Source organism: Hipposideros armiger, unplaced genomic scaffold (genome assembly GCF_001890085.2).
Source record: "Hipposideros armiger isolate ML-2016 unplaced genomic scaffold, ASM189008v1 scaffold_677, whole genome shotgun sequence".
NCBI classification, from domain to species: Eukaryota; Metazoa; Chordata; class Mammalia; order Chiroptera; family Hipposideridae; genus Hipposideros; species Hipposideros armiger.
Window position 1 is genome coordinate 541,489 of NW_017732027.1, and position 22,989 is coordinate 564,477.

At 58.8% G+C, this 22,989-nt stretch overlaps 1 protein-coding gene across 6 annotated transcripts in view; it reads left to right on the forward strand.

The window, feature by feature from the left end:
• The first annotated feature begins 107 nt into the window (after positions 1 to 107).
• Positions 108 to 22,989, forward strand: part of SH3TC1 (SH3 domain and tetratricopeptide repeats 1) — a 46,510-nt gene continuing 23,628 nt past the window's right edge. Inside the window, exons 1-6 of one of the 6 annotated variants that reach the window (XM_019626446.1) lie at positions 12,106 to 12,325; positions 15,442 to 15,761; positions 16,015 to 16,129; positions 16,275 to 16,470; positions 20,108 to 20,182; positions 21,992 to 22,119. In XM_019626446.1, coding sequence (XP_019481991.1) covers positions 16,043 to 16,129; positions 16,275 to 16,470; positions 20,108 to 20,182; positions 21,992 to 22,119 — 486 coding nt within the window. In that variant the 5' untranslated portion in view covers positions 12,106 to 12,325; positions 15,442 to 15,761; positions 16,015 to 16,042. The other 5 variants (XM_019626450.1, XM_019626448.1, XM_019626447.1 and 2 more) reach the window with 5 other exon arrangements.

The following is a 22,989-nucleotide window of genomic DNA, read 5'->3' on the forward strand; positions in this document are numbered from 1 at the left end:
GGAATGCTGGCTGGGGTTGCTGACACTTCCGATGGCCGATAAGGGGTAAGGAGGAGGAAGGTCATGCGGGAGACTGGGCCCCTTCCTGGCGGGGCGGGCCAGCCAAGGGCGCAGCCAATGCCCCAGGCTGACAGCTCAGGCCACCTGACTGGAGCCTGGCTGAAAATGGTCACTTCCCTGGCCCAGCTGTTCTGTGGAGACCGTCCTCAGGGACCCTGGGGAGCCGCCCTCCCCCCTTCCTTGGCAGCGGCTGTCCACTGACGGGTAAGTTCTATACCACTGGGCTGGGTCTGCCCTGGGAGGAGCCGCCCCGTGCTGCGGTCTCTCTCACTCAGGGTCACCTGTCAAGACATGTGCGGCCAGGGGAGGGTGTGCATGGCGGGTGCACCCCAAAACGGGTCTGGCCAGGGAGTGGCGAGGCAGTGCCACTCCAGGCTGGGGTTCAAGTGGCGAGAAAAGGCCAGCCTGCTGTCCCCACTTCTGAGAAAGGGCCTCCCAGCAGCCTGGCAGGGGGAGCCGGATGTTGTCAAGGTGGCAATTGTAAGGTGGGAAGGCACCTCCCCACAGGTGGGGGACCTTGTGAGGGCCCAGAAGGCAGTGCCCCTGGGGATTCTGATACTGGCTGAGAGTCTGAGCAAGTGCGTCCACCCCGCGGAACCTCCGTGTCCCCGTCCGCAAGATGAGAGTGTCGTGCTGGAGGCCAGCACGGTGTCCACATGTGGTCAGCAGGTACAGTGCAGTGACACTGGAGAAGAGCCGGAGCCCTGGGCTGGGGGCCGGGCCCGGGTCTCGCCCTCCTTGGGGAGGGGTCTCTGCCCCCATCCCTACCCCAGCCCCCAGCCCAGGCTCCTCAGGGGCCAAAGTACCTGCAGCCCTGAGAACCACCCCCTTCCCTTGCGGGTGGGCCTGAGAGTAGGTTTTGAGCAGGGAAGGGGCAGTGGGGAGAGGGTGAGGGTCTGACCTGAGGGGGTGAAGGAGAAGCCCCTCCCCTATGATCCTGGGCCCCCCCCCCTGTAGACTTGGCACAGGGGCTGTGCCAACGTTCTTCCCATGCAGCCCCACGCAGAGCTGGGTTCAGGGGACTCTCAGGTGACCGTGGAGGGGCCCCTCCTTGTCCTCATTTACAGCGAGGCGAACCGAGGCTTCGGGTGGCACCACTTGCCCCACATTCCTGGCAGGGAGCGGCTGGAACTGAGGTGCTCTTCCAAAGGCCTGCCTCAGTTTCCCCGGTGGTTCAGAACAGTAAGGAGAGCCAGGCTCCGCCCCAAGTGTCCCCCTCTACATCTGAGGGAGGTGTGGCGCAGACAGGGTCCGGGCTGGCCCAAGGCCACACAGCAAGTGGACCTGGGACATGGCCCCGGAAAGGCCCAGATCCCACAGGATGTGTTGTGCCCGCGGTGTGTTTGGGCCTTAATGGTTCTCTCTCCATACACATGAAGTGTGTTCCCTCTTACTGGGACTTTTAAAGATAGATTTGATTTTTGTTTTAGAACCGTTTTCAATTTGTAAAACAGTGGTGAAGCTAGCACAGAGTTTTCATTACCCCCCCCCCCCCGCCACACACACACACACCCATTCTCCTGTATTATGAACATCCTACATTCCTATGGGACATTTGCCACAACTAATGAACCAATATTGATCCATTACTACTATTATTCTTTTGAAGATTTCATTGGAAAATTGGGTGAGGGGAACAGACAAGTTGCTGTCCTTTTCTTCTTCAATCTAGCTATGGAGGACGTTGCTTCACTGGCCCATGTTGGTATTATCATTGCGCTCTTCCTGGGTGAGGCAGTAGCTCACTGGCCATTGGACGGCCACTCACGGTGGTTCATGGTAGCTCACAAAAGCTCACGCCTGCTGCCGGCCAGCCCCACTGCAGCCTACGCCGTCGCTGGCGATTCACGGCAGCCCAGCTCCAGGTCGAGCTGTTGTTCACCATCTTAGCTGTGGAGGGCAGTGTCACTGGCCCTCATGTGGGATCCGAACCGCATCCCAAGCCAACTCCTAACCAACGCGCCACTCGGCTGGTCCAATCATGATTATTAAGTAAAGTCTGTACGTTATTCATATTTCCTTGGTTTTTCCCTAATGTTCTTTTCCTGTCCTGGGATCCCATCCAGGACCTCACATGACGTTTAGTCGTCGTGCCTCGTTAAGTCCCGCTGTGCTATGACAGTTTCTCACCCTCCTGTTTTTCATGACCTTGATGGTTTTGAGGAGTCCTGGTCAAGTATTTTGTAAATGTCCCTCAATTAGAATTTGATTTTTCTCATGAATAGACTGGGGTTACGGTTCTTGGGAGGAAGACCACAGGGGGACATGCCCTTCTCAGCAGGTCAAGGGCAATCGCTGTCCACATGACCTGTCACTGTGACGTTGACCTGGGTCCCCTGGCCGAGGTCGCCATGTTGGCCAGGACTGTCCACTGTCCAGGTCCACCTCCCCCTGCACACCGTCCTCTTAGGGAGGAGTCACCGAGCACAGCCCACACTTGTGGAGTTGGGGGGCCGGCTCCCCTCCTTGGGGGCGGACTGTCTACGTAAATTATTGGGAATTCTGCATGGAGATTTGCCTCCCCCCATTTATTTATTTACTCAATTGTTTACTTATATCAGCATGGACTCGTGGATGTTTACTTTATACTTTGGTTTATAATCTAGACTATGTCATTCATTTTGTTTTTCAATTGTTCCAGCTTCAGCCCTTGAGAGCGCTCTCAGCTGGCTCCTGTGTCCCTCTGACATGCTCCACCACTGGGATTTCTTTCATTCCTTCATTCCTTCATTCCTTCATTCCTTCATTCCTTACTTTTCTGACACACTACCAGCCAGGCTCATCTTCTGTATTTTCTGGCCCAGTCCTAAAATCAGTCACTTCTCCCAGAGTTCTGACTTCTGTTGTTGGAGAGTGGTCTTAGAAACCAAGGTCTTTCTGTGCTCTGGGCGTTTTTGCTGCTGCCTGGTGCCTTGTCTGTTAGGGCCTCTCAGTGGACAGAGCATGGAGATCTAAACGTGTATCTACAAGTATACTGTACAGTAACCTATCAGTATAGACATATCTATAAGTATACTGAGCCACGTGCAAACACATGTCTACAAGTATACCTCTACTAGCTCATACGAGTACACACGTGTCTCCATGAGCACGAGCAAGCTAACCACGTGTATACAATATCTGTGAGTGGATGAGTATGCGTATACGTGAGCATACTACGTATGTGTAGACACATATCTAATAAGTGTCTGTGCGTAACGAGCATCTGTACTAAGTGGACTGCATTCGCACTGATGCTTCCAGCTCCGACCCAGCACACAGGACCTTTCCAGCCTCCTCTCGTTGACTGTAACCCCCACTCCAACAGACATGGCTGTCTTCCACCATCCACCCACCATCCATTTACGTAACAGTTCACTTTCCAGCTGTTCAATCCAGGGGTAGAGGCATGAGAGTCTGCAACCCAGGCCCCCATGGGGACAACGTCGTCCGCGAGAGGTGCGTGCCTGCTGTCCCACTTGTTTTCAGACTCAGGCGGCACCCCTCCCCTCCCCCACCAGTGAGGCTGTTTGATACATCTTTCATGCTATTCTCTGTTTTGCCACACTCTGCACCCATCCTGGGATTTCCCGTCTTCCTGAAATGTTTTTTATTTGCATACATTGAGGTTTTCACGCTTTGTGCTGTAAAGCGTAGTGTCTTTTGACAAGCACAGTGTCGTGTACCTACCATCCCAGCGTCACACAAGTCCCCCACCCTACACAATCCCGCTGCCCCCCCCCCACTGCATTCATTTATTTACCCTTCCCCAGTCTCTTTCCACATGATGGTAGCACATAGGAATGGACTCTAAGCCCCTTGAGAACACGACAGGTAGCATAACATACCGGTCCCATGGGGGCTTGCTTTCTCCCTTCGCGCGCCTGGGACAGCGTTCCTTGTCAGCACCGAGAACCTCCACGTTCCTTATCACAGCTGCATGCGATGCGGCTCGGGGCTGGGGCGAGGTTTACCGCACACCTGGGTTCTTTCCAAGGTGTTGCTGTTATAAAGTGTCCACACCTGGTGCCCTGCCATCTCAGAAGGGGGCAGGTGTCTGCAGAGTGAATTCCCGGAGGTGGGGCTGTGGGTCAAAGTGTGCATACCAGTGTGGTTTTACAGGTATGGTTGGTAACCCGCCCTCCGGCTGGCCCCTGCACTGCGCTGTCTGCCGCCACCAAGGGTGTGCTGACGAATGCGGGGCGCTGACGAATGCGGGGCGCTGCCGAGCTGGGAGGCGCCAGGGGGCCTCTTGGGATCATTCTGCACACCTGGTGAAGGGAAGGATTCAGCATCATTTCATGTATTTTTAGGCAGTGGACAGATAGGAATTGTCTGCTCACTGTTTTTCTGTAGGTTTGTTGGTCCTCTCCTCTGACTTTGCAAAGGGGTCAACTTCTCAGGTGCAGTTTAACTAAAAGCAGCTGCTGGCAGAGGAGCCAGGGTCCAGCCTGACTCTGAACCAAAACGGACAGCAAATGTGTTCATTAAAAATGAAAAGTAAGGGGCGGCCGTGTGGCTCAGTTGGTTAAGAGCTCGCTCAAGAGTGCAAGTTCTGAGCAACAGCGGCTCGAGTCCCAGCCCGAGCTGAGCAGCCGCTGAGCTGCCAACAGGTGGCAGGATGGCTCAGTTTAAAAAAAAAGAAAAGAAAAGTAAAAGGATTGAGAAAAACACCAAACGAATCCCCAGGGAAGCCCATACTATGAAATACCCTGCGAGCCACCCTCCTTCCATTTCCTTGGCTGCTGTGACCACAAGGCTGAGAGCTGTGGGGACAGTGCCATCTTATCCATCCAGGTCCCTAGTGCCCAGCCTTGGGCCAGGCACAGAGGTGGGCTGGCAAGTTTGGGGCTGGGCAATGATGCCAGTTCCCATCCTGCCCCCTCTGAACAATGATAATAATGGCTCTCCTTGTGGGATCCCCTCCTCCACCCTGGGGTGAGGGGTGCTGGGCCTGGCAGATACCCAAGGCAAGAGCTCCAGAGCCTCCGTTCTTTGTCATCATGTCACCCCTGAGCTTGTACTATACGGGCTCAGCATGGTGCGGCCGGGGATAGGAATGGGTGTGTCAGGTGCCTGGACCACAAAGCTGCCCTTTGTGAACACAGGAGGACTAAGCCAGGGACAGGGGGGTGGAGGGCGTGCCCATCCCGCAGTGGGTGCTCTGGCCACTCCCCCCACAACATGGCCTGTGAGACCTCGCAGCTGGGCGGCTGGTGTGGGAAAGGCACAGGTGTGGGCGCCGGCCTGACGAGGGGCTACTGCTTGGGGCCCGTTGGTGAGCCTGTGACCCCAGCCCCATGTCTCCAGCCTTCTGGTCAGAGTGGCAGAGAGTGCCACAGCCAGGCCCTGCCATGCCCTGTCCACACCCCCAGCTGGTCTCACCAAATGAGGCTGGGAGAGGTTCCTGGAGCCCACGCTCAGGTTGAGGCCTCCATGACTCCCGCCCACCCAGCCACCTCCCCGGAGAGCCAGGAAGAGACTGCACAAATGGAAAACGGGCAGAAGGAAAAGAGTCAGTGTCTCGTGTGATTCTGCCTCACTCAGGGGTCTATCCCTTCTGCATGTCTGGGAGAGGCAGGCCCTGTCCACACGGCTTTTGTTCAGGGCCCCACAGGGCTCGGGGGGCCCCTTCCCCCCATTGCCAACAGCTCTGTTTGCAAGTCATTCAACAAACACTTGCAGAGCTCCCCGTCAATGTCCTTGAGGAGCTCATAGTCGTGGGGTCCTCTCGAGTTAGTCAAGTGGCAGCCTGGACAGAGAACCCAGTTACAGCACGGGGCCCTGGGGGCTGGGGAAGGCTGGCTGGCGCAGCCGTGAAGGCCTTGGAAGGAGGCGATGCCTGAGGGAGACCTGCGGGAGTCGACAGGAGCCGAGGTCAGAGCCTGGAGAAAGTCACCTGGAAAAGTGATATCCAGCTGCTGGGGGGTTGGGGGGCACAGTGTGGTCAGGAGCCCAAGGGCCCCGACTGGGGAGTGGGAGCGTGGGGGGAGGGGCTTGGATGTAAGCAGGGTGGGGAAGTGAAGGACCAGGAGCCCGGTGGCAGAGGTGCTGGTTCCTGAGGTTTGGGGGAAAGCGGGGAGCGGTGGGTGGGCAACGGGGACAGGGGTATGCCCCACGGAGGGGATGCCCGGAGGTGCTGGCTTTGCCCTCGGGTCTGAGATGGCACCCTGGAGTGTCAGTGTGGAGGCCCCGACCTGCGCGCTCCCGTTGGAGAGGTGTGGCATGTGGGGTGAGAGGAAAGACGGTGTGGCCGGCTGGGGGGGCGTGAAAGCCAGAGGCCAGTGAGATGAGGACAGAGAACCTTGACAGGGCAGTTTCAGGGCGTGCGGGACGAGTCGAGGCTGGGAAGATGGCTGTAGAGCTGGCCAGAGTGGAGGCTCTGAAGTTTGTTCAGGGAACCGAGCCGAGGGAGGGGCTGTACCCCCGAGCCTGCCGGCAGCAGCCCAAGGATGGACAGCATCACCCAGGCCTCGGCACAGCCCGAGGGCCACACTGGGGAGTCCCATGGAAATTCCCACTGAGCCCTCCTGCCCCCACCCAGACTGCAGTGACCTGGGCCTGGTTTCCAGGGAGATGGGTCCTGGCTGGGAGGACTTTCACTCCCCGGGGGAGGCCTCTGGGGAGTAGGGCCTGGGTTAATGTTTGCATAAGTCAAGTTCAAAATCCACCCCCTTGTGACTGGGCTCCAGAGAATGTCCAGAATTCCAGTGGGGCCCCACACCCCAAGTCAGAAATGTTGGGGCTCTGGGGAGTGAAGGCCAATAGGGTCAAGGGATCCGTGGGGCTCCTCTGTAAGCTGGGGTGACTTCCCAGGCTTCCAGGGAAAATAGCACACACCGTGCCTCTACTCTGGGACCCCCTACTCTGTCTGCCCTATGCACCCCCTCCCGGTCACCCTCCACCCTCCGGCCTGTCCTGTGGTGGGAGATGTGACAAGGAGGACATACCAGCCTGGGCCTTGCACCCTGTATGGGCCGTGAAAACAGGCTTTATGTCTTTCTGACCAGCTCCCTCCTCCCAGCGCCCACATGCCATTATTCGGGGTGTCCAGGAGGCAGCGCCACTCTTCTGATATCTCCATCTGTGGAAGCACCTGGCAGCCCTGCCGCCCCACATGAAGCAGCACTGTCTGGAGGCACCCCAGGCACCTGGCCAGCTCCCCAGGCTGCAGAGTCAGCACTTCCCCGACGTGAGGGTGACGCCTGCCCGACCGAGGCGGAGGCCAGGCGGGGGTGGGCGTCTTTGGTGCCGGCCCAGGCACGGAACTGCTGACCACTTCCTACAGGCCTGCAAACCATCCTGGGGCAGATATCAGTCATCTGCAAAGCCTGCTGGGGCCCCATATCCTTGTTTTGCAAAGAGCAGTTCCTGCAATCACGGGACCCAGCATCCAGCTCATCTTTGATCTGGCCGGTTTCAGCCGCTAAGGACAGAATAATAAACACACAGGGCCCTCGTGGGCATAGGCTCTGTTCTAGCCCTTTCCGTGTGTCCAGCAGCAGCCGGTGCCAGTTGCAGTCTAGTGGCTTCTGTCTCTGTCCCGAGATGCATTGGTGCTCACGCTTGGGTGTGGAGGAACCGACAGGGAAAGGTGTCTCCAGGCGGAGTCCTGCCTCCGCCTCCGTGGACCTGGGTGGGTCTCAGGAATGTACTGCCTTGGAAGGTTCATGGTGGTGCCTTTGTCCCTTCGTCCACTTCTGGGAAACTGCTTTAAGCCGGCTCACCTTTGCTCACAGATGTTGCGCCAGAGACCAGGCAAGACGGTGGGGTGCTGCTTGGCCTGGAACAGGGTCAGGTGTGGACACGGTCGCCAGGCAAGACCTGGGCTAGGGGCCGAGCTCTCAGAGCCACGTTCAGTATGAAAGAATCAAGTGACCTTGGGTGAGCTGAGCCTCAGCCTCCCGGTTTGTAGGCCTGAGGGACCTGCTCTGCAGCCTTGCTGCCCAGTCAGCTGTCTTGGTGCTCGTCTCCTGCATTCTGAGTGTTGGTTCATGAAAATAGTCAGGGATCCACTCATGTTCGTAGCTACAGCCATGAGCAGTGGGAGGCGGGAGGCAGGACATGGCGTCGTGTATGGATTATGGCCTGAGCCAGCTCCAGGCACAGGTGGTCTGCAGCCGCCTGGTCACAATGCCCGTCCCTCATACTCCCAGGCCGCCTCGGCCCACTGCCTGCTCAGGCAGTCCCCTTACCTTGAACCTTACACATCCCAACCCCAGTGTGGCGGTTCTGCCTCTGTGCCGACTCCTCCCTGCGCTGGAGGGTGACCTGAGAAGCTTCTCCACTAATTCCCCTGCCACCCGCCACCCGCCACCCGTTCTGTAGCGCAGGGCCACACCCAGGGCCCAGTTCAGCCCGTCTTGTAAATTCGGTTTTATTGGAGCACAGCCAGCCCACTCACTCCCTCAGTCTGGCCTGTGTCCACTTTCGTGCTGCAACGGCCCATGGCCCCAGACGCCAAGCCACGTACCCTCTGGCCCTTTACGCAAAGCCCCCACAGCCCCCTGCCCTGCATGACATGCATGGCTCGGGCAGGTCTTGTCGCTACTGTGCGGGGCTGCTGGGGAGAACCAGGGCCTGGCCAAGTCGGGGTGGGCTAGTCATGTACCCCCTCCTGGGGCCAGCATTCCAGAAGTCTGGTTTATGGCCTGCTGATTAGCCCTCAGGGGGAGAGTGTGACTGGGCCTCTCCTTGGCTTCCATTGTCTGTTGTCACCTGGAAGTGGCTGTGGGAAGCCTTAGCAAGCTGCATACCTGGAGCAGGGCTGCCTCGGTGAAGGCCAGGCCGCCCTCCACGACAACACAACCACGTCAGGATTCAGAGCTGTTGAGCTCACAAGGTACCATGGGATCTCCAGGCCCAACTCCACCATTCCAAAGGGGGAAACTGAGGCCCAGGGAGTGACAGGCTGTCCCAGAGGGGCTTGAAGGCCAGGCTGGGCTGGGGTTTGGGCATCCTCTCGCCAGCAGAGCTGCGGGTCTGCCCCATGCCACAGCCTCCAGGAGGAACCCCGGAGAAAGCCCCAGACCTGGAAGGCTCACTTTCTCCCTCTGGAAGCCAGTTGGGGTAAGGTGCGCAGAGTGGATGCTCTGTGGATTGTAGTGCGCTCTGTGGAGTTGGGTGCAGAGTTGGGGTGTAATGTGTGAAGTTGAGGTTCTCTGTGAACTTGGGGTGCACTGTGCAGAGTTGGGTGTATCTGGAGTGGGGGTGCTCTGTGCAGAGTTGGGGTGTGCCCTGTGAGGTTGGGATATTCTGTGCAGGGTTGGGGTGCATTGTACAGAATCAAGGAGCACTGGGCACAGTTGGGGAGGCTCTTGGAAAACCCCCTCTGGCCTTGGGCCATGAGCACAGCTGCAGAGACAAACAGGATATGGGTCTCAGGCTCAGTGGGGACAATGGCCAGGAAAGGAAATATGTCCCAGACCCTTTTATGGATGTGGAGTCTGTCTGGGGCCTCTTTCAACACTGTTTCCAGCAAAATAAAGTGAGCAGAAGCCAGGCATCTCGTGTGGGCACAATGTGGGATTCTAGGGAGCAGGCTGGAGAAAGGGGGCCCTGCCACACAGACGGAGTATGTGCCCAAGGGCTGGCCTTGAGGGGCTGAGGTCTTGCCCTCGCCCAGCTTCTGTCTGCAGCCCCCCCCAATCCCTCCCCCCGCCAGGCTTCACTGGGCAGTGGGACATGCCAGCCCTGGGCTGTGGGGTGGGCGGCTGGGCCAGGGGACCGAACTTCCAGACACATTCCTCTTTCTCCACTTGCCTGGAAAGCTCCGTCCCCTGGTTTTAGGGAGCAGAGGAGGGGGCAGAGGCCACAGGAGAGGCCTGGACACTGGCAGTTGTCACATGAACGGAAGTTGGGCTGTGTTGTGCGCTCTGCATGCTGGCCTGTCCGAGAATTCCCACATCCAGCTGAACCCTTCTGATGGCCCAGAGCAAGACCACAGGATAACAACCCCACCTCGGCCTTCTGAGCAGACTTAAATGCTGAGGTCATGGGACCAGCACAGCAGAGCTGGCCTTCAAGGCAGTGTCGGTGACATGGGTGCCATCCGCAGGCCCAGCCCCCGCCCATGTGGCAGCCTGCACTGGAGACGGTGGGCCTGGGGCTTGGTCCCTGGAGAAGGCCAGGAAGGGACCCTGAAAGGCCGTGGGGCGCATGGGGGAGAGAAGTGCCCGGGGGAGACGATGTCGGCCCACCTGTGGGCATCACAGGTCCCAGTGCCACTGCAGAGGGGGCTTGGGCTCCTGCCTCTGGAGGGGAGTGTCACTCAGGAGAGCGGCTCCAGCAGAGCAGCCCCCATGTGCGAGGAAGGTGCAGGAAGATGTACCTCCTGTGCGAGGGCCGCCAAGGGGGAGGGCGCGCTGGACAGAGGCCCCGCCTGCCGGGCTGGGACCGGGAAAGGTGAACCGGAGCGGGGTGGCGAGGGGCTCCAGGACGGGGTGCCTGGACCTTGTTTAGCGGTGGGCAGGAGGGCTTTGGGGGGTGACTATGTATAATGCCTGGAGTTGATCGGAGACGGGTGGAAGAGGGAGAGGGTGGAAGGGGAGTGTGAGGGAGGGGCAGGCCATGGGCCCGAGTGGTGTCACCCAGAGCTAGCTCAGCCTAGTCTGGCGGTCCTCAGTCCAGGGGACAAATATCTGGAGATACGTTTGGTTGTCACAGCAGGTGTCCGCATCTAGTTGGTAGGGGCCAGGGATGCTGCTAAAATCCTACAGTGCACATGGCAGCCCCTCCCCATGATAAGAAGCCATCCCCCCAGGTGTGCACAGCGTGGCGTCAGAAACCCAGGTGACCCAGGCCTCGGGGCTTCAGAGCCTGTCAGACCTGGTTCCAGCTTGTCTGCCATTTGTCAGGGGCCTGGGGCGTGTCACATGACCTCACGGAGCCTCAGTTTTCCTGTCTGTAAAGCAAGCACATTACCCCTTAACTTTGAGATTCTTCCCGGTGTTAAGCCAAGCCCTGTGTGAAGGTCGCCCTCCTGTTCTGGGTTCCTGGGGCTGGGCCGGGACCAGCAACCAGAGCCTGTCCCTCAGCGAGGGCCTAAGTGGAGGTGGAGAGGTAAGGACGTGGGGCTGACCCCAGATCAGATCCTGCTTCTTGTCTGAGCCAACAGGAGCCCCCGTCCCGTTCCCCCAGAGGCCGGGCAGGGGTGCCCCGCTCTCAAGCCCAGGCGGGACCTGCAGCTGGAAGGCAAAGAGGAGAGCGGGGCTTGTGGAGCAGTCCTCGTCTGTCCCCAGTACCTGCTTCATTGGCTGAGCCAGCAGGACGGGGCTGCACCCGTGTCTGTGCGTGAGCGCACGTGTGTGTGTGCACATATGTGTGTGTGCGTGAGTGCACATGTGTGTGTGGTTGGTGTGTGTGTGTGAGAGTGTGTGTGAGTGTGAGGTGAGTGTGAGTGTGCGCGTATGTGAGTGTGTATGTGTGTGTGTGTGTGTGCGTGTGCATGCGTGCAAGTGTGTGTGTGAGTGTGAGGTGAGTGTGAGTGTGCGTGTGTGAGTGTGTGTGTGTGCGTGTGCGTGCGTGCGAGTGTGTGTGTGAGAGTGTGTGTGTGAGTGTGAGGTGAGTGTGAGTGTGTGTGAGTGTGCATGCGAGTGTGTGTGTGAGAGTGTGTGTGTGTGAGTGTGAGGTGAGTGCGAGTGTGTGTGTGTGAGTGTGTGTGTGGTGTGTGTATGTGTGAATGTATGTGTGTGCGAGTGTGCATGTGTGTGAGTGTGTGTGTGTGAGTGTGAGTGTGAGTGTGTGTGAGTGTGAGTGTGTGTGAGTGTGTGTGTGGGTGTGAGTGTGGGTGTGGTTGGTGTGTGTGTGTGAATGTGTGTGTGTGTGTGTGTGTGTGAGTGTGAGTGTGTGTGTGAGTGTGTGTGGTAAGTGGAAGAGGAACAGGGAGCAGAGCTGAGGTTGGCAGGGAGGGCTGGCAGCGGGTTGACTTCCCCAATCCTGGGGGTGAGGGGGAGCCTGGGTGTCCCTGGGCCTCCACCCAGAGCCTGGGGGCTGGGTGGTGGGCAGGCAGGACGGGCCTGGAGCGGGTCCAGGAAGGAGCTAATGATCAACCCTCCCGCTGTGCTGGGCCTGCCTCTGTCACTGGCCCCAGGCGCTGGGAGGAAGTGGAGCAGGAAGCAGGGGGCGGTGGCCGCTGCGAGCAGTCAGCCTGGCTGAGGGCGGCTGCTGCCCGCCCTGGCTGGCGGAGACAGCCTGTGGGGCCAGCCGGGGAGGAGCCGGGAGAGGCTACCTGGTGTCTGCTGTCCTGTGGACGCCAGGCTGGGAGCTGCCTCTGAGGATCCGCGAGGTATGAGGGTGCTGGGACAGGCAGGGCACTGAGGGCACTGGAGGTGCGAGGGGCTCTGGCACGGGAGTGGGGGAACATGGGCTGGCCGAGCAGGCGTTGCCCACGGAGCAGGGTCTTGCCACAGTTGGATCTAAGAATAGTCTGCCCCCCTTTGCTTCCTTGAAGACATTTCTGACGCTTTGGCATTGGGGGGAGCAGAACTGAAGTCTGGAGTCTGGAAGGCTGTGGGCGCTGGTTGGCAGACCCAGCCAGAACCCCGGGAACGCTGCTAGTGGGGATTGGCGGTGGTGGCGCCAGTGATGATGTCGCATTTGATAAAGCACCATGACCTCGCCCCGACCTCCCCTCCACGTGGGCGATCAGCGAGTGCATCATGCATGTCTGGCTGGGACACAGAACCTCGCCAGCAATAAGGGATTTGGGTCTAGGGCGTCTCAGGTGGGACCTCACACCTGGTGCCACATGGGGCACATGGGGCAGACCCCACAAGTGCCCAGCCCAGGGTGGCACCGTAGCCATAACCTGGCCACTCTGAGGTCACCATCCCAGGCCTCTTTTCCAGCAGCAAAGCGGGATGAATGAGTGAGTGCCTTGAGCAGAGGCAGAAAGCAGCAAGTTCTAGGAGAGGAGTGGACCCAGGCCTCCTAACGCCAGGTCCTGCCCTGGGCACATGGTCTGTGGGCAGCGCTGAGAGCCTGTACTGGCCCCCAGTGACCCTTCCTGGAGCCCCAGACCCCTGGCCCTGTCAGTGGGGACTTCCAATCTTTTGCACTCGGTGAAGCTCGTAGAAATGACGGCTGGCAGAGCAATGCCGGGAGTTAGTGGTGCCAGCTGGGGCTGGGGCCAGGGCCTGCCTGCACGCGGGCCGGCCGGCAGGGGCTGGCCTCCCAGCGCGGGTCCGGGAAGCCGCCACTGAACCCCTGGCCGGAGGCAGTGCAGGGGCCAAGGGGGTGCGTCCAGGTTAAGGGCAGATGTTCGAGGGCCGGACGCAGACCCAGCTCGTTTCAAATCCAGCCTTTTAACTCTCAGGAGCCTCAGAGCGCCCATCTGGGAAAGGGGCCCAAGGACCCTCCGTCCTGCGGGCTGTCATGAGGATTAAATTAGGGTGCTTAGTTAGCACTTCGGTGGTGGCTGGTAGCCGTCATGGTGGGATTGTCACCCTGCTGTTGATAATGACGGCGCTTCCTGTACGGGGTGTAGTGCCCGCATTTGATGTGACAGAAGTCATTCAGTCCTCCTTACGAGAACACCCTGATGTGGGTGAGGTTGGCGCTGCTTCACAGCAGACAAGAATCAAAGCACCGGGTTACAGCATAACATTACAAGTGTCCTGGGGCAGTCGTGACAAAGTCCCACATGCTGGGGGCTTGCAACAACCCACAACCGAGATTTACTCAGTCCAGAGGCCAGAAGTCTGAAATTAAAGTGTCAGCAGGGCCACCTCCCTCCACAGCTCTAGGGGAGGCGCCTTCCTGCCTCTTCTAGCTCCTGGTGGCCCCAGGCCGTCTGGGCTTGTGGCCGAATCACTCCGGTCTGTCCTCTGTGTCACGTGGCCTCTCCCAGTGTCTGTGTGTCCCTCCTCCTCCTATAAGGACACGGGTCACTGGGTTCAGGCCCCGTCTAATCCAGTGTGTCCTTGTCTTCATCTGCTAAGACCCTATCTCCTGGGAGGTCGCCTTCTAAGGTTCAGGGAGGACATGAATTTGGGGGACGCTGTTCACCCCAGTACAGGGGGTGGCTTGACAACCCTTGAGAGGTGCTTTTTGGTGAAGCAGACGAGGTCTGCATGGGCCCCCCACGTATTTGTCCAGCTCGAGCCCAGTGAAAGTTCTGGCTAGAACCACCCCCAACCCGTTCAGGGCTGAATTAGCACCATCCTCTCCCGTCGATCCCGCATGTATCAAACGCCAGCTGTACCCCAGTAGCGCCATCGGTTTATGCATCGAGCTCCTTGCAAAGTGGGAGTTTTCGTTCTTGTTTTCCTGGGAGTAAATTGGGCGCAGAGCGGTCACCCTACCCACTGACCCTGGGCCCCGTGTTCTGGTGCCAAACTCCCCTCTCCTGAGGTTGGGTGCCGGCTGGGGCTGCCAGCGGCCCGCCTGGGCTTGTCCCCACAGTGAACTGAGCAAAGAGGATAAAGACTGAAGGGTGGCTTATGGTGACCCAGCTGCCCCCGAGAGCACCGGACCCCCTCGGGGCTGGGGTTGGGGCAGCCCGTCCTGTAGTGGGAGCCGGCAGCCTGCTAAACTGAGTGAGGCCATTTTTGGAACCAGCAGGCAGGGAACTCTCCCATAGAGACTGTGCCCACGTCCCCATCGCTGGACTGTGACTAGGAACCTCACACTTACAATTGTCCCCGGCAGTCCTTCCTGCTTGGCAGGTCCCTCACGGGGCAGGGGGAGGTTCCCTGAGCCCAGGGAGCCTGCCTTACCCTCAGGCCCCCTTCCCTGAGCGCTAGCTACCATGTTTCCCTGAAAATAAGACCAGGTCTTATATTAATTTTTGCTCCAACAATCTACATTTATTCATTTATTCATGTACAAAAATCTACATTTATTCAAGCAGTCATGTCTGGCTGACAATCTTAACGGGGGCTTATGTTTGGGGTAGGGCTTATCTTACGAGCATCCTGAAAAATCATGCTAGGGCTTATTTTCTGGTGAGGTCTTATTTTTGGGGAAACGTGGTAGGTGCAGGTCCCTGGTGGCCCCAGTGCACAAGCTGATGGGCCAGTCCTGCCCTGGGAGGTTGGGGGCAGGGAGGAGAGCCGCGAGCCCCAGACGTGGTATTATTGTGCCAGGTGCCCGGCTGGGAGAGCCTCTGCTCCACCCACCTCAGGGGGGCAAGGGTGGGGACACAGGTCAGGACTAGGGCCCCCCACCAACAGGAGCTGAGCGGGTCAAGGGACCCAAGTGCTATGATGAGACGCCTCGTGGGCTCAGCAGGAAGAGCAGACGCGATGGCGAGCGGCCTTGGGGCTGTGTGCGCCCTGGTCCGACAATGCAGGCGGCAGGGGCCCGTGTCTGACCCTGGTCCCGGCGGCCGCAGCAGCTGGGGGTCTGCCCTGCGCGCCTCAGCCCCGGCCCAGGCTGCCCGCCCTCCCGATTTCCCCGTAGGGACCCTCTCATCGCTGACCCTGGGGAGGACTGAGGCGTGACGGCCTGCTCTCGAGGGCCCGAGGGCACCCCTGGGGTGAGAAGACACCCTCCTGCCCCGGCCACTTCCTCTTCCCTGCCTCGGCCAACGGATTCCTTCCTGCCTGGGGCTGCCTGGGACCTGGCCCCTTTCCTGACAGACTGGACATGTTCTGGGGGACCCTGCCAGAGCCCAGGCCTCTTCCAGTGGGAGAAACGAGCCCACGGCGCCGCTTCAGGCCCTGAGGTGGTTTCAAGGAGCAACAGGAGCTCTTGGGAATCATCCCAGGCCGAAATCACAGGTCAGCCGAGGCCTGTGTATCACGGAACTGAACAGCCGTCTCCCGGGAGGCGAGCTGTCTCTGGGTTCCTCGCTTCAGCCCTTGCTGGCGGGACACGGGTGGCCTTATCCCCAAACCACGGCGCCACGGTGCGCGACGAGGCCGTCTCTGCTCCTGTCCCACACTGTCCTTGCTGCCTGCACGTCACTCGCAGTCACGTTCTGAGCAGGGATTCCACGGCAGGGGTCTGTTGATGCCTCCACTCTCCCTCCAGGATGTCCACCCCGCCAGGCTAGGCGGGCATGAACCAGGTCACCGTGCAAACGTTGGCACGTGGCTCCAACAGCTTGTTCCAGGGGGGCTCGTGCTGGTCCGAGAGGAACCGATCGGTGAGCAGGGCAATGTAGGACGTGAGGCGTCCACCAAGCACAGCGGCAGCGTTCTCTCCTCTTGACCCCAACACTGGCGGGAACGCCCATACGGTCCCGGCGGCCTGCCTTCACTGCTGACCACCACCTTCTCCTCTCTCCACAGAGGCCGGCCCGGCCCTTGGCGCTGAGGCCACTGCTGGTCATGGAGGACCCAGCGGAGGTGGCCGCTAAGGACCCGGCCTCGATGAGGAGGGCGCCTTCAGGGCCCTCGGATGGCAGTGGCGGCGACAAGGTCCAGAGATCGTCGGCGAGCTGGGGGGGAGCAAGACCGCAGGAGGCCGAGGCTTCGGGCAGAGGCGGTGAGTGCAGCGTCCGAGGTCGGCCCCGTCACCCACACGGCCAGAGCAGAGTCGGCACTGCCGGGGTGTCTATTGAAGGAGAATAACCTCCCAGTGAGTCATTGGCTGCCAACTCGTGTTTTCCAGGGGGCATGTCAGTGATGACAAGACTGGCATGGAGAAAGGGGAAGGGGCTTGGGAGTCCTAAGCAGCTGCCCCAGACACCTCCACTTGTGGCTGTTTCACAGAGCTTTGCATTCCCACAGCCCTGTTTTGTCCTCAAGACATAAACCGATTACTCAGGACAGGGCACCCCTCGTTCCCGTAGGAGCACACGAAGGCCCCCAGAGGGAAAGGGGCCAGTGGCTGGGCCAGGACAAGGGCGGGGCTACTTCCTGGATGGAGGAGGAGCGCGTGTGAATGGGAAGTATGCCAGGTACCCCACAGCGGGGGCTGTGACGGAGGCAAGTGCTGGCTGCTCGAGGACCCGGCTCTCATCCTAATTGTCGCTGGGCCACTGTTTGACTTAGGGCCTGGTTCCCCACTAGGAAACCTGAGTGATCTCCGTCCTCAATGATCTCCAGGACCCCTCTCCCGACCCCCTTTGGACCTCAAGAGAAGAGGAAAGAAAAGGGGGCAAAACCACGGTGCGCCCGAGCCCCTCCCCGAGCCAGGCTCCTGACCCTCCCCAGGCACCCCCACTGTCATGTTGTCCCAGCTGCCTGTTGGGGCTCTAGGGCTTGGCACATAGCAGATGCTCAGTGCACATTAGTGACCAGTAAATGATGGATGCTTTGGGGGAATGGAAACAAAACCTCACACATGATGCACTGTCCATACCTGGCCGTTGGAGGTACTTTCATACAACTGTTGTCTTGGTCCTTCCGTGTGTGGGCAGAGATGGGAAGGGCCAGGGTGACCCTCCTGGGTGCTGACCCACCAAGCCATCCGCCCTGTCGTGCACCTGCCTGGCCAGGAGAGGGGAGCCGCTGGGGGGGACTGGGCCTGGGAGCCCACCTGTGGCGTGGAATCCAGCTCCCTCAGGAACACGCGGGGTGAGAAAGAAGGGGCCGGACCTGCCTCCCACGCGTGGGCCGGACCTGCCTCCCTCCGGCAGCCCAGCCAAGGAGGGGCCGTGAGGCCTGGCGCTGAGGCCAATCGGGACGTTCGGTGCCCGTGCTGCCAGACGTTCCCTCCACACCACACACGACACGCACGACACACACCAGCCTCGGGATGGACCTGTGAGCCCAGCCGAGGGACTCAGTGGCCGCCCTTTTCCTTAGGAGGCTGCCAGCTGCCCCTCCGTGACGTGCACCCACCCAGTCCTTCCCTTTGGGCTTTGTTTTCACTGACAGCGAAAGTTACAAGAAATAATACAAAGAATCCCTATTTACCCAGATTCCTCAGAGGTTAACATTTTACTACACTTCACTTTCCCCTCTTTCTTTACTTATATGTGTTGTTTTTCTGAACTGTTTCAGAGTCAATTGCAGACACGATGCCCCTTGGTCTCCAAATAGTTTGGCGTGTGTATTTCCTAAAACCAGGACATGCTCTTACAGGACTACGGTGCAATGAGGTTCCAACATCACGTTCCTGGTCTAAATGATAATTGAAGATCTTGCTCAGATCTTGTCACCTGCCCCAATGATGTCCTTCATAGAAGGGAAAACCCCGAGTCACGCCTTGCATTGCATTGCCACGCCTCTGTGGTGCCTGTATCCTGGAGGTTGCAGTTTTGAAGAATACAGGCCAGGTATTCTGTAGAGCGTCCCTCAGTGCAGGCACCGCCGATGTTTCTTCAGCTTTGCAGTCAGGCATTTGGAGCGGGAAATGCCCAGAAGTGCCGTGTTCCGCTCAGCGCAGCGCAGCTGAAGGCGCGATGGCAATTTGTCTCCATACTGGTGACGTTCGTTTTGGTGGCTTGGTCAAGGGGTGTGTGACAGCCTTCCCCCCATAAAGCCAGTATTCTTCCCTTTGTCATGGGTACGTAACCTTTGGGAAGATGCTTTGGGACGGTGTGAATATCCTGTTCCTCTTCAAACTCATAAAGCAGCGCTTTGTCATCTATGCCTGGTTTTCGAACGAAACAATAATTAGGATGGCTGCTAAGTGACTTTCTTACGCTTTATTCCTCTGCATTTATCAACCGGCTTTCTACTGTGAGGAAGAGCGGTCCCCTTCCCCCATTAGTCATTTATTGATTTTACTGTGGGCTCATCCATCTATAGTTTATTCTCTGGGCTGTCTCAGTTGACATCATTAATTATTTTGTGTTCAGATTGCCCCAGCTTTGGTTTTTTTGACATGTCTCCATCATTCGGTCAGCATGTCGGGCTTTCTGGGACCACAGGGTGCTTGTCTGGGACTTTTCCCAGTCCCAAACGGTGCCATTTCTTCAAGGAGCCCGGGCTTCGGAATTGGAGGATGGTGCTTACAGCCAAGATCTGGGCACCATATGCTTTTTGGGATTTGACAGGCATGTCTGAGTCCCTGCTGAATGCCTGGCTCTAGGGCGGGCATGGGGCTGGTATACTGTTGGTGGTCAGCAGACGCTGGTGGGAAGAGAGCAAAAATGAGCACCATTGTGTTGCCCGGTCCAAGGCTGACATGGCAGCACTGCGCCCAGGCCTCTGAGCAGGACACTTGGAGGTGACAGAGACCCGCTGCCCTCAAGTTCACACCCTTTGCTGGAACGATAGGCTTTTCCCAGTCAGACTCCCCTTGACCCCAAGGCCCCAATTGATCATTCCATTTTACAGATGAACAAACTGAGCAGGGCAGAGACGAGGTGCCCTGGTTAAGATGCAAACTGGGAGCTGGCCTCAGGGCGGGGGCTGGCGGGGAGAGGGGTAACAGCAGAGGACCTAGCGGCTACTCAGCGTTTAAGAGCCCGTCCCTCTGACCCTGAACTTGGGGGGATATCACTAATCCTTGCCAGGCTGTGAGCTGCACCCCACCCGCCTCACAAGGCACGTGTCGCCCCCAGCAAGTGACCGGTGCAGCCGGATCAGGGCGCAGCTCTGTCTTCTCCAGACCCGAGTTCTTTCTGGGCTGTCACCTCCCCTCTGTGGTCTGCAGAACCACTGCCTCCCAAGACGTCCGCATCCTAATCCCCAGAAACCGCGCACACATACGTTACCTTCTGTGGCCAGAGGCTCTGCAGAGGGGAGTAAGTTAAGGATCTTGACATGGGAGATTATTTTGGGATCAGAGTCAGAGGGAAATCCAAGATGATGAGCTTCCGGCTTTGAAGATGGAGGAAGAGGCCATGAGCCAAGGACTGAGGGCGCCTCTGGAAGCTGGAAAGGCAAGGGAATCGATTCTCTCCTGGGGCCTCCAGAAGGAACCAGCCCTGCCGACACCTTGATTTTAGCCAGTGAGACCCTTTTCGAACTCCACAACAGCAAAATAATACACTGTGTTCTTTTCAGAAGCCACTAAGCTTGGGGTGGTATGTTACAGCACAAAGGCACTCATATGCCTTCCATCATCGCTGGGCTTTTGTGTCACGAGGAAGGGCTGTTGTGTGTGCACGGTGGCTTGCAGGGATGTGGACACGCCTCTTTTGTTCCAGAAACCTCTGGGGGTTGGTGCCTGTGTAGCTGAGAGCTATGTGTTGTCACTGTAAGCACACAGACCTGCTCTGTTACAGGTGCTGCTATGCCGCCTGGCATCTCTCGGCAGGCCTCTGGGACCCCTCCTGGCCAGATGGGCGTGTACCCCACAGGTAGGCATCCTCGGGCAGGGTTAACTCTGGACTGGGGACGTGAATGTGGGATCCTTGGGCTCCCTCGCCCCTCCTGGGGGGTGGGGAGGTGCTTGTTAAATGCAGATGTCCAGGTTCTGATTCTGCCTGTCTGGGGTAGGGCCCAGACTCGGCATTTCCGGAGGGGGTAGGCGGAAGGCTGGGTTCACCTGCATTTGCAAAGGGCTTCCCTGGACTCTGTTTGCATCGACTCAGAAAGGCGGACATGGCCCAGAGGCTGCATGCAAGAGAAACGGAGGGGTCACGGGTGGGTTGTGATAAGAACTAGACCAGGGTTTGGCAAACTGCGGCTCACGAGCCACATGCGGCTCCTTGGGTACGTACATGTGGCTCTGAAGTAAAATTGAAAATGAAAATAAAACTATCACAGTTTCATTTATAAAATTTTTGAAGGCTATTATTCACATAATGGTGATTTCATTTGTTTTATGGCTCTCGAATAATTTTTAAATTATTGTGAGGGACAAGATTGGCTCTTCCATCTCAAAAGTTTGCCGATCCCTGAACTAGACCAAAGAGCTGTGTTGTGGGGGGCTCAGAGGGAGGGGTGGGGCCCACGGAAGAGACCTCCAAGGGCCAGTTTCCAGGGAGGGGGCTCCGAGGATGCATGCAGATTTCTGCAGGACATGGATGGTAGGCAGCCCTGGTCAGGTGGGGGGTGCACCTGGGCTTGGGGGTGGTAAGAAGCCCCTTACGCTGGAGATCCCATTCCTGACCCCCAGCTGTGGGGGGCACGGAGGCCCAGTGTTGTTGGGGTTTCACCTTTGCCCCAACATCCGCCTGTCCTCCCACTCGCCTGTCAGGTGGTCGGCGCCGCCTGTGGTCACCCAGGATGACCAGGACAAGTTAAGCAACAGGGCAGATGACTTTGGGTTGGAAAATGCAACCCCACCCTCTTATAGCAGCAGGAGGGGTCACATATTAGAACAGGTTGTGAAATGCTAGGCCTGATCCCAGATTCCAGAAGCTCTGCCGTTGGCCCCGCCCTGGGGTTTGTTTGCTCCAGGGTCCCCTGCTAGAAAGTTCTAGGCAGAAGCAATGCTTAGTCAAAGGCCTGGGGAGTCGCCCCTTCCTCCCTCACCCCCTCTCCACCTCCTTCCTTTCTTTTCCTCCACACCACCCATCTCCCCTGGAGCAACCTCTGTTCTGGGGATTCGAGTGTCGTGGTAGCCTCTTAGGGGGTTGGGGGTGGGGATGGGGGTGCCATGGGAGCTGAGGTTTGACTCTAAGAGCAGCCAGCCAGGCCTGGCATTACAGGGGGAACCAGTGGGGTTCACTGTGGACCCATGTGTGTGACGCAGGGTGGTGTGGGGGACCTGAGCAGGGCTGGGCTGGGGCCCTTTTGGAGATGGCAAAGACAGGGAGAGGAGCTGGTTTTGGGGGTGGGATTGAGGGTTCTGTGGGATGTCTGCCAGAGGCTGGGTGCCCCTGACTGGAGCAGGGGTGGTGGGAGAGGTCGGGGCTGGAGGTCTCAGTGACTCAGGGCCGTTTGCTGGAAGCTCACTCAGTGCTGTGCTGTCCTGGGGCCATTACAGGAGTCTGCCTCTTCCCATCGCTCTGTGGGATATAGGCAGCATGCAGCTCACTTACAACCAAAGGCACTGGGGCTCAGGGGGACAAGCAGCTGTGTCAGGTGTGCATAGGGGCCTGACGTGGGGACTGAACCGGCTCCCATGGCTGTGGGCTGGATGGGGGCTCATGGGTGGACAGGCCCACAGGGCTCCTGTCCTGGGCCAGGCAGACTGCCCGACCTTGATCTGCCCGCTCCAGACCTGACCTTGCAGCTGCTGGCCGTGCGGAGGAAGAGCGGGCTGCCGGACCCCGACCTGCAGCAGGCCCTGCAGGGCCGGCTCCGCCTGCTGGAGAACGACAGCTGGGAGGTGGCCCGCACTCTTGGGGTGAGTCCGGCTGCTCTGGGGGCCAGGGGACGTGGGTGGAAGGAGCCTGGGTGAGCACAGGTGCCGGAGTCCCTGACCGAGAATGGACAGAGGAGGACCGCCCGGAGGAAAGCTGGTGGGCCCGGGAGGAGGAGGGTCCGGAGTCCGGGCCTTCCAGCCGCCAAGACCGTGGGAAGGGGAGGCCGTCCCCTGACCTCGCCTCCAGGTGGTGCTGTGGCTTGTCCCCCTCTGCCCTCCTGGATGTCTGGCTCCAGGGAACACCAATCAGATCGCTTCCTGCAGGCCCAGCCACGTGTGTGCTGCCACGGCCCCCATGCCTGCCTTTCTCCCTGCGTCCTCCGCCCTGCTAGGCTTTCTAAAGTCTCTTTGGGCATAAAGTCTGGTGGGAGTTGATCTTATTCTTGGATTTTGATGGTGCCAGCCCCCTGTTGGCTTCTGCACAACGGGGCCGTGTGGCAGGAGGATTGTGGAGGAGGGGCCTGGGCAGGGTGGCAGAGGTCCTGGGGGTTAGTGCTGGGCGGCCACCATCTGACTTTGCAGTCAGCCTAACCTGACGTTGGCAGATGCCCCCTTAGCCTCTGTAAACCTGGCTTCCTCAACCACACATCAAGGGATGCTTAAAATTATTGCCCAGGGAGCTGATGTGAGGACCCTGCAAATAGAATCGCACCACCAAGCACCCCCACACGGTGCTCAGCAATGGGGCTGCCCCTTATGACACCAGGCAAGGGTGGCGTGCTTAAGCATGCTGACTGTGGGCTGAATCGCGGCTGTGCCTCTTGGAGGGTCCATCAAATGGAGACGAATAACACCCCTTCCCTCACACACACACACACACACACACACACACACACACACACACACACACAC